Source organism: Eulemur rufifrons, chromosome 6 (assembly GCF_041146395.1).
Source record: "Eulemur rufifrons isolate Redbay chromosome 6, OSU_ERuf_1, whole genome shotgun sequence".
NCBI lineage: Eukaryota > Metazoa > Chordata > Mammalia > Primates > Lemuridae > Eulemur > Eulemur rufifrons.
In genome coordinates, this window is record NC_090988.1 from 73,326,087 (window position 1) to 73,342,289 (window position 16,203).

Sequence of the window (16,203 nt, forward strand, 5' to 3'; positions counted from 1 at the left end):
CAAAAGAGAACACATAAACTGAGAAAAAGCCACCAGGAGAACTGCAGTCAATAGAAATTGCCTTTTTTAAAAATTTCTATTTTTAAGAGATTAAAACAGAATGTTTGTATCATGATTAGAATTATAAACTAGAGGGGGTGGAGGCTGGATTTGATTCTGTTAGGAGACAGCATGGGGAATTATTGGGCACAATCCTGAAGTGGGTTAGACCAGTGGTCCCCAACCTTTTTGGCACCAGGTATGAGTTTCACAGAAGAAACTTTTTCCACAGACCCGGGGGTGTGTGGGGGTTTTGGGATGATTCAAGAGCATTGCATTTATTGTGCAGTCAAACCTCTCTGCTAATGATAATCCGTATTTGCAGCTGCTCCCCCATGCTAGCATCAGCGCCTCAGCTCCACCTCAGATCACCAGGCATTAGATTCTCATAAGGAACATGCAACCTAGATCCCTCACATGTACAGTTTACAGTAGGGTCTGTGCTCCTTTGAGAACCTAATGCTGCTGCTGATCTGACAGGAGGCAGAGCTCAGGCAGTGATGCCAGTGAGGAGAAGCAGCTGTAAATACAGATAAAGCTTCACTCACTCACCTGCCCTCCGCCCTCCGCTACTCACCTCCTGCTGTGAGGCCGGGTTCCTAACAGGCCAGGGAGGTACCAGTCCATGGCCTGGGGGTTGGGGACTGCAGGGTTAGAGGAATGAAAACTGCTGCCTAAGTGGAAGACATTGCCTTAGTTGGGAATGCAGTTCATCTAGACTATCAGTCAGGAAAGCAGAATATGTGGGTACAGATGCCAATAAGTGGGTGGGAACTGTGGAAATTTTCTTCATATTGCTTCACTCTTCTCAGCGAAATAGGAAGCATCATCATCGGCTGAGAGTGAGATTTGGGGAGGAGGTGTTGGAAGACAGAGTTTGAAGTGAGGGGATAAAATATGAAATAGACTTCTAGGAGAGTGGGAGAATAAGTGGGCCTGGGAAAGATATTTTGACTGCTGGGCAGCCTTAAGGCCCCACTAGAGGTTGTTATAAATTTGAGGGAGACCAGTCTATATGTTTGCATGTTTTCTTTTCCAGGTGTGGTTTAACTGCCCAGGTATGAGTATTGAGGAAGTGTGATGTTCACACACACACACACACACACGCACACACACCCCTATTAAAAAAAAAAAGTGGTTTTACACTCTCCTATGCTATTTCAAGCATAGTTTTAGTAATACTTACATTTATGTTATAGTTATATCTGAGATGGTATTTTTAAAAATAATAATACAAAGACTTGATACTATGTCTTTAAGGCAATTGCTGTTTTGTTTGTTTGTTTGTTTGTTTGTTTTATCATTTTGGCTCTCTCTTCCTCTTAACAATTGTTAAAACAAAATTATGAACAAAAGCAGCGCACCCCAACTGACATAACCAAGTATGTAAGCAATGAAAATTATTTCAGAAATCAATTCCCTTCTCCTTGCTATAGATGGGGAAACTAAAGACCAGAACGGAGGAATTGGCCCAAGGTACACCACATTCCATATAGTTTTACCCATAGAATTTCCTGATCAAACCTCACCTTATTTTTTTTTCCTTAGAGCCAGATCACAAATCAGATTCTGCCTCTGTTTATGATACGGCCACTGTGTATTTCTTGCTCAGATTTTGGCAGTCATGTATGAACAAACTGCTGGGAGCTTCTATTACAGACATGCTTCTGCCAAACAGGTGTATAAAAAAAACTCTATGCTAATTCCCAGCAGATGCTCAACCTATCTTCTCTTATTTATTCAACCACTCAGTTAAAGCAAAAGTAACCTATCCCTGCGTATTATCTCTCACTGTTATTGTTAGGATAATGCCACTACTGTTGCCTGGTTACCTCTTTACTTTCTTAATTGCTTCTTCCTAATGTATTTTGTATGCTATAGCAACCCCATGGAAAATCCAGAAATACAATTGTTACCACTGTCATTAGTTTTGGAATTAAAAATCCAAATACCTGGATTTTTTTTCTAACTCTGGCATTGCCTTGGTAGCTTTGGTTAAATAATTAAGCTTTCTAGGCTTCTAGTTTCTTAGCCTATTAAATGAGAAAAAAAATGGACTAGATCAGTGGTTTAAATATTTTTTAAAATAACAGCATCTATGTTGTACGATAAATGAAAGTGAAGTACTTTATTTAAATAAGAGTTAGAGCAGCCTTGTTGGCTACTCACTGAACACCCTTCCATTTTCCTAGGTTTCCTTGAGACAGCTGCACAGAACCCAAGTGTTCTAAAGATTACAATTCTAAAACTAGCCTAGAGGATCTAATATCTCTTTTCCAGCTCTGTCATTCTGTAAGCATATCATGTTACATTGGGGTGGGGGAGAGATGAGAGAAAAAGAGAAAGAGAGAGAGAGAGAGAGAAACGATAAGTTCAGGCAAAAGATGTTTACACACCTCTAGCTGCAAAGACTCTTAAATACCTTATATGACAAACTGTTTCATTTTTTCTCCCATGGATGTCATCTCAAAGGACAAGTAGGCTCCAAGTGAGAGTGAGGTAGACCTTTTCCTTCTCTTCTCATTTCTAGCCCCAGCATACAGATAAGCCTTCATCTTTTATAAGAATGTTTGTGGTTAAAAATCTGTAGAGAGTTGTTAGTATTACAAATTCAACCTTGGCTATTATCAGTATTTTAGAAATTTTGGCAATCTGATAGCTAGGTAAATGGCATTTTAATTTACTTTGCACTTTTTAATTATTAGTAAAATTTCATACTCTCTAGAACAATCTCCTTATATATGTCAAAGAATGATGACAATCTAATTGTGCCTTGATGTCCTCTTTTATTCAACTGTTATCATTGGATTTTTTAAACTTTTCTAATTAATTTCTAATTTTATAGGATTATAGTCATATAATATGCTCAGAAATACACTTGTGTAGCCCCATAAAAATGAAATCCTATGGCTGCCTCCCTCTGGCAGCCTGAGGATGTGATCTGATTTGTGCTGCCATTTTGGTAATTACTGAACCTAAAGTTGCTGAGTGGCTGTATTTTCCAACCAATGGAACAGAAACAAAAAGTACCCACATTTGTATCGTTTTTCTATGAGTGCTTCAAAACCTATTTTCTATGTGCAGTATTCAAAATTCTATATAACAGTGGCACACACAATACATACACATGCACACGCGTGCACACACCACTGTTTTGAGCTAAACAAACCAGCTAGTCTTCTCTCCCTCTCTCCTAAAAGCTTTCCTGCCTTAGAAACAGAACTTTTACCTTCCTATGTTTCATAAAGTTTTGTATTTATTTTTCTACATGGAATATATGTATATTTGTCTTTAAATCTCCCACTAATTTACTTTTTTAGAAAATCTATTTCACTTAAATATAACACTTACATTTAATGCTTTACCCATATCCCATACTCATGACTGTATCCATATTACAACTTTGAGAAAAGTCAGGTTGCAGAAGATTTGATAGGGAACATAGTATCATCCCAATTAAGTGACTTGCAAATTCTTTAATCTTTTTAAAGAGAGAGGGGTCCTTAGATCATCCAGTTCAATCCCTTCATTTTGTAGAGACAGAAATTAAGGAAAAGTGAATTCCCCCAGGTTATCCAGTTAGTCAGCCATGACTCGTTTTTATTCTGAAATGACTCATTAGTTCCCGGAAAAGCAAAAAACAAAACAAAACAAAACAAAAAGCAATATTCCACACTAACAACTTTGGTCCTAATCAGAAAGAAAATTGAAGTATAAGTTGTGGTTCAGCATTGATAGCCTATGACTCAGTCTAATTTCGAGATCATTATTCACTGAGTGGGTGAGTAGTTGCAAGCAACGTTGAAAAGTCTCTGCTTTTCACTGAAACAACTTCTGGCGCTGGCTGGCCTTCCTTCCCAAACCTCATTCAAGATTATATGTAGCTCCTCTGATGATAATGGCACCCAGATTTGTTAAGTTACTTAAGGAATTTTAAGCAGATTAGCATAGATTTTTCCACTGAGATAGACTTCAGATCTTATTTTTGCCTTACTAATAAATCCTGATTAAAAAAGGGTTTCACAGGAATAGAAAAATCTGATAATTAGTATTCAACAAGTAGTCTAGAAAGACTTTTACTTCAAAATCAACACTTTAATGAAATATTTCTTTCCTTTTTGTGTTTCTGAAGATGAAATAGTCTTAGGTAACTCGTTCTTTCTAAGGTCTTTATTAAACTTGCTATACTTTTTCATATGGCATTTGAATCATTTCACCAGCTATACATCCTGACACAGAAGCTAGCATTTTGAAAATTGATATACATATACATAGTGGACAAGCTCTCAAACACTTTTAGGACCTAGGGTTCTTTCATTATGGAGCGGAAAATTTTTTTTTTTTCAAATAATTCGTTTGTGGCTCTTCACTTCTTCATGGGATTCCTTTTTTTTTTTTTTTCCCTGCCACCTAGCTGTGGGTACAGGCTAAGAATCTATCTTGGCCCCCTGCACTTATTTCTTCCTATTCTTCTCTTTCAAAAGCTTACTTCTTACAAGGTTCAGCCCTCACCTTTGCATAACATCCCAATCTATGTCTCCTAGCCACACCTCTCTCTTAAGTATCTGAACAAATGTACTAAATTATCCCAAACTCAACCCACATTTAGTATGTCTGAAACTTAGCCGTCATATCTCATACCAGCCTGACCTTTTCTCCCTGCATCCCTAACTTTGGCAATGGAAAACATGTGTCAGGTCTCCGGAGCATGAAATACTGACATAAACTATGATCTCCTCCTATCTTTGTCTCTCTTTAGCCAATTGTGTAATTCTCATGTTTCTTTTATAATGTTACCCATAGAATATCTACTTTCAATGCCACAACCTTTATTAGAGCTTCAGCCTACTTGTAAAGATTCCTGGATGATCCATGGGGCTTTATACTATGATTTTTCCATAACTTTCTACACATCAATAAATGCAAAATTAGTTTTCCTAGAACTTACTTTTAATAAATAAAACCTATTTTTCAATGTCTTTCAGATGTAGTTAATAATTTAGAGGAAAGACGAGGTGATTTGGTTTTGTTGGCCATCACATGATTGAATTGCTCTACGTGTTTTTCATCTTTCTTACAGTTACTCCATTTTCTGCATTTTTTTGTCTAGCGTTCTGTAAACAAGCTTCTCCTACCCCATCTTCCTCTTCTTTCTCTCACAAATCCTTTGTCTATTTTGCTTTTACACTTTTAGTCATTATTTCTCATACTTGAAATAACTTGTAATCTCCGTGGTCTACCAAAATCTTTTCTACTTTTGGAGTTCAGCACACATTCTATCTTTACTTGAAGATATTTAGTTCAAAATTAGTATGGCTATTCTGAACATCTGGTCTTTGTCTCCCCAAAATCTGTTTCATCATATTAATAGAATAATTGGAAACTCTAAATATCCTTCTGCAAAGACACAGAAGTGCTAAGGAAGAAAGAATAATGAAGCCACCTGGGTTCAGTTTTATCTTTGTGACTTCCTAACCTTATGTATCCTAATAAACCCCTTGTATACACTGAGTTTCCGTGATATAAGAAGGACTGGATTAGATAGTCTCCAAAGTGTCTTTCAGTTTATGTTTATGTTTCATACACTGATATTTAAAGGCATTTCATACAACATAGTATAAAATACACTCTACTATCATAAAACAGACCCTACTATTGTGAAGTAGATGCCTCTTCATTATCCATTTATCTAGTGAACAAACCTATACCCTTATAAAAACATTTAAATTTCAGAAACAAAATAATATATGTGTTACAGAACGATTTTTTTCTATTACTATTTAAAACCAATTTTATTCAGCTGGCATGCTATTTAAAAGGCAGAGTTACCTATACCATATATTAATTGAATATAGTTAGGTAACTTTTATTAGAATGAAAAAAAAAATCCTGCCTTATACTTAACAAGGCACTGTACCAAACACTTGGAAACAAGGAAAAGGATACAGAAATGAATTCAAACATGTGGAATCTACCTTTAAGAGACTGATTGTCTAATGAAGGAGGCATACAAATAAAGGAATTACTGTAATTATGAACAGAAGTTGTTGATTGCTATCACTCACTGAATACGTACTATAAACCAGGATCTATGCCAGGGACTTGACATATACAAAAGCTAAACAGCCCACACAAATTCTCATTTTTACAACAACATACCAAGGCAGTTATTATTGTTCCTATTTTGCAGAAGGAAAAAATCTGAGGTCAGAGATCTTAATCTCCCCAGAATCCTATAGCAAAAGTGGTAGGAATGTAATCTCCACTATATCTTATTAGGTATCTTTTAAGGCTTGCATACATTTTTATAGGAATGCTTTTTTAAAAGAAATGATTATTCCTGATGAAGGCATCACATAGAAAGTCACCTTTGTGGCTGGGCACAGTGGCTCACACCTGTAATCCTAACATTTTGAGAGGCTGAGGTGGGACAGTTGCTTGAGGCCAGGAGTTTGAGACCAGCCTGAGCATGAGCGAGACCCCATCTCTACAAAAAACAGAAAAATTAGCCAGGTACAGTGGCATGTGCCAGTAGTCGCAGCTACTTGGAAGGCTGGGGCAGGAGGATGACTTGAGTCCAGGAGTTTGAGGTTGCTATGAGCTATGATGCCGCCACTGCACTCTAGCCTGGGTGACAGAGTGAGACCCTGTCTCAAAAATAAACAAATAAATAAATAAAAGAAGGTTGCCTTTCTATGAGTTGAGTCATAAAAGAGTAGACTTTCCACTGACTTTGTGGATAAAGAAGATATTCTAGATACAGACAATAAGCTGAGCAGAGGTAAAGAAGTACAAGTCATGTTCTGGGATTTCTGATGATTTAACATGGCTGCAAAGAAGAGCAGGGGGTGAGCAAAGAAAAAGGTACAGATTTTGAGTTTGGGTGGGCAGAATATTAGAGAGTCTGTTACTCAACCCAGGAAAATGAAATTGGAAAATCTGCCCATTCTAAGCTCTTTCAAAGATGACAGCTAAACCAGCTTGCATAACAGCAAATAGAACCTGCCCACCTGCTTAGTTTCTAATGCATTTACTGAAAGTTGTGCCTTCCTACACACTTCTTCAGAACTAATCTGACCTATGCCAGATAGTAGTTATACTGCAGCTATAGTCAACATGAAAAGCTCTTTTTTTTCCATGATAATTTTCTACTCTCTTTCTGGTCTACTGAGTTTCTGAGCAACTTTTATCTTGCTCTTTTGTTCTCTTTCACAGGCTTGCAAAAGTTGTGCTCATCTAATCGTGGGCTTGAGAAGAGTGTGTGGGCTGCCAAAGGCAAATATAATGAAGGTGAGTTTTGAGGATGGAGTTTCAAAAGCCCCATCAACTCTGCTTTTCAATATAATACGGTAGCAACTACAGAGCTTTTATGGGGTGTGTAAATTTAACACAAATTCACAGTATCATATTCATATTATTAATTACCATATGTGACATTTTAGCTCATCATGTAGTTTGCAAAGCACATTCACATCTATAATTTATTTAATTTCATCCTAAGTATCTAATAAAATATGCTACATATAAGTGTTTAATACATGATATTACATACTAAAACCTTTATACCACTTATTGTAAGAAAGTATTTACATTCTAAAATAACTCCGTAATTGCAGTAACCATTAGTAAATTAATAAACAAAAGATCATTGTCCAAACCATTTGATATATACATACTTATACTTTTAATAAAAGGCATTTAATGTAGATTTAATATGATCATTGTTTATAAATTATGTATGAACACACACATATCTACACATATAAAATTGCAAACTGCCCTAGAAACCATTAACAATAAACCAACCTACAATAGATGAAATCAGATAAATGCAAAATATACCGAACAGTCAATTCCTTTTTGAAATCCAATTATCAAAAGAAAGAATAAGCCTATTTGTTAACCAATTGATTGATTATCATTTAACTCAGTTAATCAAATGAATTATCAGGGTTCGACAGAGAATAGGTCACCCAGAAGGTAAATAGTTTAAAGAAAGAAACATAAAACAGAGAGCCAAACATTGGCAATACTTGTTAGAGGACTTTTGATGGAAAAGTTTACTTTAGTCCAAAATTTCCCCTTGCCTAAATTCCAAATTGAGATAGGTATATAAGTCTAGCATAGCCTAATGCTATTAACTTTTCAAATCATATGACTAACTTACCTTGCCTTGAATCTGTGTTTGACAGAAATCTTGGGATTAGAGTATGTTTTCTGGTGTGTGTGTGAGTGTGTATTGTGTGAATATGTGTGCTTTGGAAATGTATACCCTAGATATATGCTGTAACTGCCCCATAGCAGTACTGTTTTCCATGACATAAGAATCATTTTATTAGTATTGTTTGTATTATTAGTATATTCTGTGAACTTGGTTACCACGCATGACTGCACATTCAGAAAAGCTTTTGCTTGTTTCTGCCAAAATCAGTTTTCTGAGACTATACCTGAACATCAATCTCTCACCATACATAAGGTAAAAGCCATGTTAGGATGCCTCTTGGCAAGTAGTCAACTAGTTTTTCTCTGGTATAAACTTTGCTATTATTGTCTTTCTGTAATATTTTATCACTTGCTATTTTGCCTCTAAATGGCTTTCTTATATTAAATTGTAAGTAGAGGTAATTGTCAGAAGTTTCTCTCATACCCAAAGAAAGATGGATTATGAAATGGAAATAAGAAAGGAGAAATAAGGAAATCAACACAGAGTTACATGAGTAAAAATAGGCTCTGGGATTACATTAAGGACAATAAGAATGTTAGAAGGAACGAGTATTTATTAAATTATTCTTATGTGCCAAGCACTATGTGTGGTTCATTGGTTAAGTCCATTGTGTGGATTCATTGACTCCTCCCAACAAGTCCATAAATCCAGTTCTACTAAACAGATTAGATGAATGAGGATTAGATACGTGAAGTAACTAATAGTGTGTCTGTGTCCTAGCTACTTCTGCCCTCATAAAGCCTTGAACAAGGATTTGAAACCACGTCTGTGTCCTGAAGAGACAAAGCTCTTATTCATAGATATTGGCATGATTCTTGAAATTCATAAAATTTTCACTGACAGTGGAAATTTGAATCATTGTTAGAAAAATCTATTTTTAGGTTGTCTTCAGATCTGTCCAAAAGTTTACTCACATGATAAGTTACCAAACTCCTGTGTGTGGGTGAATAAATTACTAAAGAGGAGAAGGATAATTTATTAAGCAACTATAATTTTTTATAAAGCATTTTTAAAAATAAAGCATTCCACAATTTCACAAAGGTCTTTATTTTTATCCATAGCCTATAACTGTGTACACATCCATAGTGTACATACAGCAGAGCACTAATTGCCTCCCACGCTAGAAACTGATATGTCTTTCTGTTTTAATTTAAGCCAGATTAGTAACTGGTGAGAGTCACATGATTTTTCCGAGAAATTGGTTCAGATTTCCTCCTTAATTTATTAAAAGCATCTCTTTTCTTTTAACACAGCTTTTATTTGCCTGGACATGGTAAATGATTAAATATCAAAATATCAAAGAAATATACTTTACTTCTATTGTCTTAGGGAATTCTATTTAAATATAATTCCAAATTCTTTAGGGAGAGTGTAATTTAATCTTCATTGTTTCAAATCAGATGTTGTTCTTAGTAGCATGTTGTTCCTAGAAGACAACCTGAAAAGGTCCAATCTTAGCACCAGTAATTTTATTCCTTGGATAAAAAGTAGAAACTAGCATATCTATACAAAATATGTGCAAAGGAGCACCTTTGTTTATTAGGACATGTGCTCACTCCTTCATTCATCTATCACGCCATTGTTGTAGGTCTCCTTTGCAACAGACACTGAGCTGGGGAGAGAGTACATGAAGTGATACTGAAAAGGATGTTGGATTCAGAATTAGAGGAACCACCATTGAATCAGGTTAAGGCATTTAATAGCAATATGATTTTGGCAAGTAAACTAATTCTTTGAGTCTCACATTTTTTATTAAGAAATGAGGGTGAAAATACATAATTCACAAATTTAGATTAGGTGTAAGGGAAGAATTTTTGAATTAGAAAATTTGTTAAATGCAATATCAATGTAAACTTTTTCATTATCATAACCATACCTTTTACTTTTTATAAAATTAAATATTATAATAAATCATACCATAATATAATAAAAAGGGAGTACATAAAAAAGAAAGAGACTGAGAAAATGACTCCCAGGATTTTTTTCTCAACATAAAAAATTCAGTAGAAAATATATATAAAGGCTTATAACAAAAGGCAATGTGTGCCTGTCCATAGAAAGAGGGAAAAATACAGTGTTATGGGCCCACAGGGGAGGGAAAGTTTAATTTCAATAAGGCAAATTCAACAGGGCCTTATCAACAGGGTGCCCTGTAAACAAGGCCTTGAAATGGAAGTAGCTCACTAACATGTCATTTGTTCCTTCTAATAAGACAGCTGAAGAGATGGCTTATTGAGCTATTACTGCACAGCAGTTGTCTACATGGGCTTTTGAGTCAGATTATCTGTATTCAAATCTTGGTTAAGCATTTTCCAGCTGTGTGATTTTGAGTATGTTATTTAATCCCTTTGTTTCTCATTTTCCTCATTTATAAATTTGGGATAAAAGTGTTGACCTCCTAAAGCTAGTATTAGAACTGAGATAAGTGCTTAGCATACCAAGCTCTCATTATTAAATGTTAGTGGTTGCTATTCTACTTATTAGTGCTACAATTACTGTAAATAGGGCAGCACACAAAATTCCTATGACCAAAAAACAGATGGTCAAGGATGCCGTGCAGAGGCATGAGGCAGCGGCTTGGTATTATACGTTAGGAAGGGAAGTTAGCCCTCCTTCCCCTCCTTTTTTTCTTCCTTTGTCTCCTGTTTATTAGTTTCTTCATTTCCCAAAGCTCTGATTGTCCAGGGCCCCTTACCGAGCTCCTAGTCTGTTGTTTAAAGATGTTGGCCCTCCCTCTCTTTGAGAGGAGGTTTCAGGGCTCAGGGAGCACAGGAAATAAGCTAAATAAATGACAAAATGATCCAAGTCATATTAATAATGGCTTAATGCGTTTTTCTCTTCTCTATTTTCAACAAGAGGTGTTCATTATATGCAATGAGTCAAAAAAGCAAGAAATAAAGACTTTATCATGATAATCTAATCAATCTCCCAAACTGAAAATCATGTTCCATTAATATAGACCCATCCTCCTCCTCGTCATCATCATAATTATCATTATCAAGCCACTCAATGTTATATAGTGATTTTATAGTTTAAAAATATAATAAATCACATTCACTTATTATGGGGTTTAATACTAACAGTTTTATAAGTAAATATTATTTACTTGTGAAAAGCAATTAATCTAGGTACCTATCAGTCTATAAACGTCTATGTATAATCTATTATTTCTTATCTCATTATTAGTCCATAAAGATTCAGCTCAGATGGGCAGCTCAGAGTCCACTCTCTTTTCTTAGACTTCATGCTTTTCCCCTTCACATCTCCTCAGTATTTCTAATCTTCTGCTCTCCACCTTGTTTCTGGCACCATCCTGAAAGTCTTTGCTGCAAATTACTGGAGGGAAATTCACCTGAAGCTTAGTATATCCAGTAATTTCAGGGTCTAAATAGGATATGTGGGTGAACTTGGCAGGCAGTCCATGCTATCACATGGGAATAATAAATATAACCAGCCCTCAACTTTAGAAGACATGTAATGAATTGGAGACAAAATTAGGGAGAAGGCGTTGACTGTTCAGTTTGACTTGACCCTTGAGAAGTGAGAATGAAGCTTCCGTTTTAAGAGATGTTTCCATTTTTTCAAGAGAAACTATAAATCTGAACATTTGTATATATCTCTCAATTTAGAATATTGGAATGCTTTTGAATCTTTAAAAAATAGAATAAAAATACTGTGTAGAACTAATAAGACAACCATAAAGCCCGATTTGTCTCATGTTTATCAGCTTGAAACCTGTGTCTTATAACCTTGAAATATTTGATAGGGGACAGGATAAATAAAATATAGCTCTGTTAATACTGACTGTATTAACAGTCCGTTGCTGGTGAGTTATACCAACAAAGAGTATCTCTACTCTGTTTTACCAGACTTCTCTCCACTGGGGGCAAGAGTGAGAACAGAAGGAATAAATAAAAATTATCTCCTGCTACTCACAAATGAGGTACCTATGACACAATATTTGCTCTAGATGTGGTCACCATAGTTTCTATGTTTACGCCTGTGGACCCTTCCTGTGTAATTATTGATGTTAATCCCTTTTGTATTCATTAGGAAAATATATTATGAGGTCATACTACTGCCAGGTGACACAACTATCATAACTAGTGACAATCCAAAGTCTCATGGATGCAGAGGGACAAATAAATAATTGCAGGGTGCTCTATGAGATAAACTGCTACAGAGTCCAGACTCAAGCCCAGGTGAGCTGATTCTAAAATCAGAACTCTTTCCACAATCCAGGCTGTTTTCAAGTTTTATATTAAGCCTCAGAGACCTACTTCCAGATACCGGAACTAAGACTAAGAGAAATAAAATGTACTCGGGCACATCCCCTAAGAAGTAACAGAACACAAATTCTAACTGAGATCTTCTGAATCTGAGCTACATACTTTCCAGCTATATCCCTGTTTGGAAACCAAAGACTAAGCATACGCTAAACATAACAATCAGCACCCTAAAGGTACAATTTGGTGAGGCATCTGTTAAAAGAAATAGAAAACTCAGAATAGGACTAATAGTTACGGAGACACGACTAACTGGCATAAAAGAATCAGAGAACAATTCATGATTCTATATAATTAAATGCTAAATTATTTAGTAAGGATAAAGACGTTCAGAAGCCACTGTGTGGGCTGGTGTATTCAGAGATGGCACATCAACTGGTCCTTGGAAAACTTGGATGACAAGCATCAGGTAGAGAACATGCCAAAAAGAGGAAACAAAAAGAAGTATTTTGGGTTATTTTTATGGGGCACATCAAGGAATATATTTTGATCCAAGTTGAGGGTTTGTGCTGAGGAATACGGAGCAATCTGGTAAATAAATTAAGTTGGGCCAGAGTATGAGAATTTTTTAATGTTTAATTTTGTTTTACCCATGCATATACATAACTTTACATAAATACATAAATGTGCTAATACATATGCTTTTCAATGTACAGTCATTTTTATTTTTCTCTTTTTTGGCTCCTGTCTCTTTCTCTTTTCCATCCGGCCCATATTAACCCGCCCACTCATCTTAACAACCTAGTATGTAACTTTCAATATGTTTTGTCCTTATTCAAACAATTGGATAGGTTTTATGGTAGGATTCATCAGAATCTACCATAATGTTGTGTATTAATTTTGTTTCCAGTGTTTTGCTACCAAGCAAAATATTGCAATAAGCATCCTGACATATGGGTCATTATGTATGGCTGCTTTGTTTACATGGGATAGATTTCTCAGAGATAAATTATTGGCTAAAATAGACCCTAACACTTCACAAATCCAAATTAATCTATGAAAGAATGCTTTTGTTAATATCTCCAACAAAAATAAGTATCATGTCTCCTTTCCACTTTTGCTAATTAGAAAGGTATGAAAAATACCTTGTTATTTTAAGTTTTCTTCCTATGACTACTAGAGAAAATATTTTTCTATCTTAAATTATTGATTTCTGTTTTTTGGATTGGGATCTGAGGATATGGTTTTTAAACACTGTACATATTTTCTTTTAATAATTTCTGCTTTCCTCTTATTATTTTTTCCTTTCTTAATTGATCAGAATACAATTAGAGTAGCAGAATGTGAAGTATTACAGTAAGTGTTATGGAAGAAGGGATTTATTATACGACTAAAAATTTACCCATTTGTAAGATTTTGGGGAGAATAAGCATCCAAAAGGGGAAGCTGGAGGATCAGAGAAAAGTCACTAACTCGCCTTTCAGAAGCATTGGTGTGGCAGACAAATCAGAGCTTGCAGGGAATCCTGAGTGGGGCTAGGATGCAGTGCTTATGGAACAGCCTATGGGAAGGCTTTTGCCTCTGTACCTCCTGGTGGGCTTGGGTTACTATAGGAAAAAGGCTGGACACGGTACCAGGAAGAATAAGGGCTAGCGAGAATCTGTCTGCTCCTTGTGTTAGTCCCTCATTACTTCCAAGTGCAATGAACTTCAGAGCGTTGAGGCTGCTGCTTCCCTTCAGATTTCCAAGTCTTGCACAAATTTCTCTTTTCTCTAAAAATATATGATGTTATAGCTTATTGATAAATTATACATGTATATTTACATAATTCATCTCTTTAACATTTTAGTTCTTCTAATGTGAAATTCCATCTTGACTAATATTATCAATCTTGCTTACTGTTTTATTTGCATTTACCTAGAATCGCTTTGCCCACAGCTTTATTACTTTGTCCTAAATATTTTTGTTTCTACCAAAACACATCTTGATTTAATCTAATTTAGCTCTCTTTTAGTGGAAAAAATGAGTCTGTTTATTTTTTTTTGAGTACTGGCTGATATACTTGATTTTATTTGTTCCATCTTGCTTTTCACCTTTTACTTATTTTCCATTGCTGAGTACACATTTTCTTTATTCTTGTTTTTCCTGGTTTCATTTGTTTTCTCCTTGGAGGATTTACTGTTCTTTTCCTATTCATTAAATATTACTTTCCTTTTCTTTGTTCTCATAAACAGATGCTTTAAACCAAACTATTTTGCCCTCAAAATGCACGTTTCTACTTGCTTTCTACTTAATTCCTCCCCAGTTAAGACCATTTTCACTTTCTACTTTTCCTTTCTCACTGTCCACCCCCGCTGAAAAACTTCTGTAAGATTTTTACGTCCCCCAGTACCAATTGCCTGGATTTGCTGACAGAATTGGTAACTGATGGGAATTTATTTCATCATGTTTCCTTTATTTTCAATGTGGTTTTTTTTTTTTTTTTAGTTCTTACATTAAGTATTCCAGGGAAGTGTCTTGTTATCCCCTTGGATTTAGTTAGATAAATAGATAAAATTAGATATTAGTGTATTTTCTTCTTATTTACCTTGGGGTCTAAGTTCTGGTTCATTTGTTTTTTAGACTGGAGATTTTCCTCATATGTTTTAATAAAACAGGGTATATAAGTTATGTATTCCTCAAAGTATTGCAAATTCCATCTTTCTTTACTTGAGAATAAATTATATCTTGTCTAGCTATGTGATTCTAGGATGAGGTCACCTTTTATCATCAATCTGAGGAAAACCAGTAGCCTCACAACCACAGTGGTTATGAAAGCCTAGCAGCCACTGGTGGGGACAGAACAAACTCAGAACTCACCACATGCCCCATTTCCAGAGATATGTCATTATTTGACCTGTTTGTGAGCTTTCTGGAAAAGCCACATTCACAGGGCTCTTCTTTATCTGATCCGAATCAGAGCTTACCTAGGTGGGAAAAGCCCTATCCTAGAGTGTTTGTAAAAACAATCTGCTGCAATGTTTAACATCACAGGTGACTGAGGTGGCAATAAAAGTTGAGATAAATAAAGACTGACCAAAAAATTGTAAAAGAAAAATCTAGGCAATGAGCTGACCATAGGAGGCTTTGGAAAGTTTTGAGGTATTCTTGGATATTGAAATGACTGCATGTATGTACGGAGCTGGGCATTTGCTTAGAAAAGACCTGAGAAGGCCTTATTTCTCACTTCAAGCTGACCTTGAGACTCTATGCAAGCAGAAAGTGAAGGTGTAGGCAGAGTCGTAAATTGCCTGCCAAGTGTTCCCCAAAACATACACTAAGACCCTCAGCAAAGAGTGAAAAACTTAAACCAGTTTAAGGTATATAAGGAAATCTCTATCAAATTAGCTGAGCACTAAGAAATTGAAACAGATAATTCAATGGCTGGACAACACAAAGAACATAGTCTTTAAAAATTAATCTACAACCTCAGGCATTTAACATTTCTTTGTGTTAGGAACATTCCAATTCCACTTTTGGTTAATATAAAGTATACCCTAACTTACTGTTGATTATAGTCAAATTGTATACTTGTATCAAAACATCACAGGTACCCTGTAAAGATATACAACTATTAGGTACCCATAATAATTAAAAACAAAAATTAATCTAAAGCAAAATTAATTGCTAAACAGCAAGCCTCAACAAAAGCTACCATCACCAAAAATCTATATT

At 35.5% G+C, this 16,203-nt stretch overlaps 1 protein-coding gene across 1 annotated transcript in view; it reads left to right on the forward strand.

Moving 5' to 3' along the window:
- Positions 1 to 16,203, forward strand: part of ANO3 (anoctamin 3) — a 355,086-nt gene that overhangs the window by 89,742 nt on the left and 249,141 nt on the right. Inside the window, exon 2 of the mRNA XM_069471200.1 lies at positions 7,255 to 7,329. Within this exon, the coding sequence (XP_069327301.1) occupies positions 7,255 to 7,329 (75 nt within the window). The remainder of the gene's footprint in view (positions 1 to 7,254; positions 7,330 to 16,203) is intronic.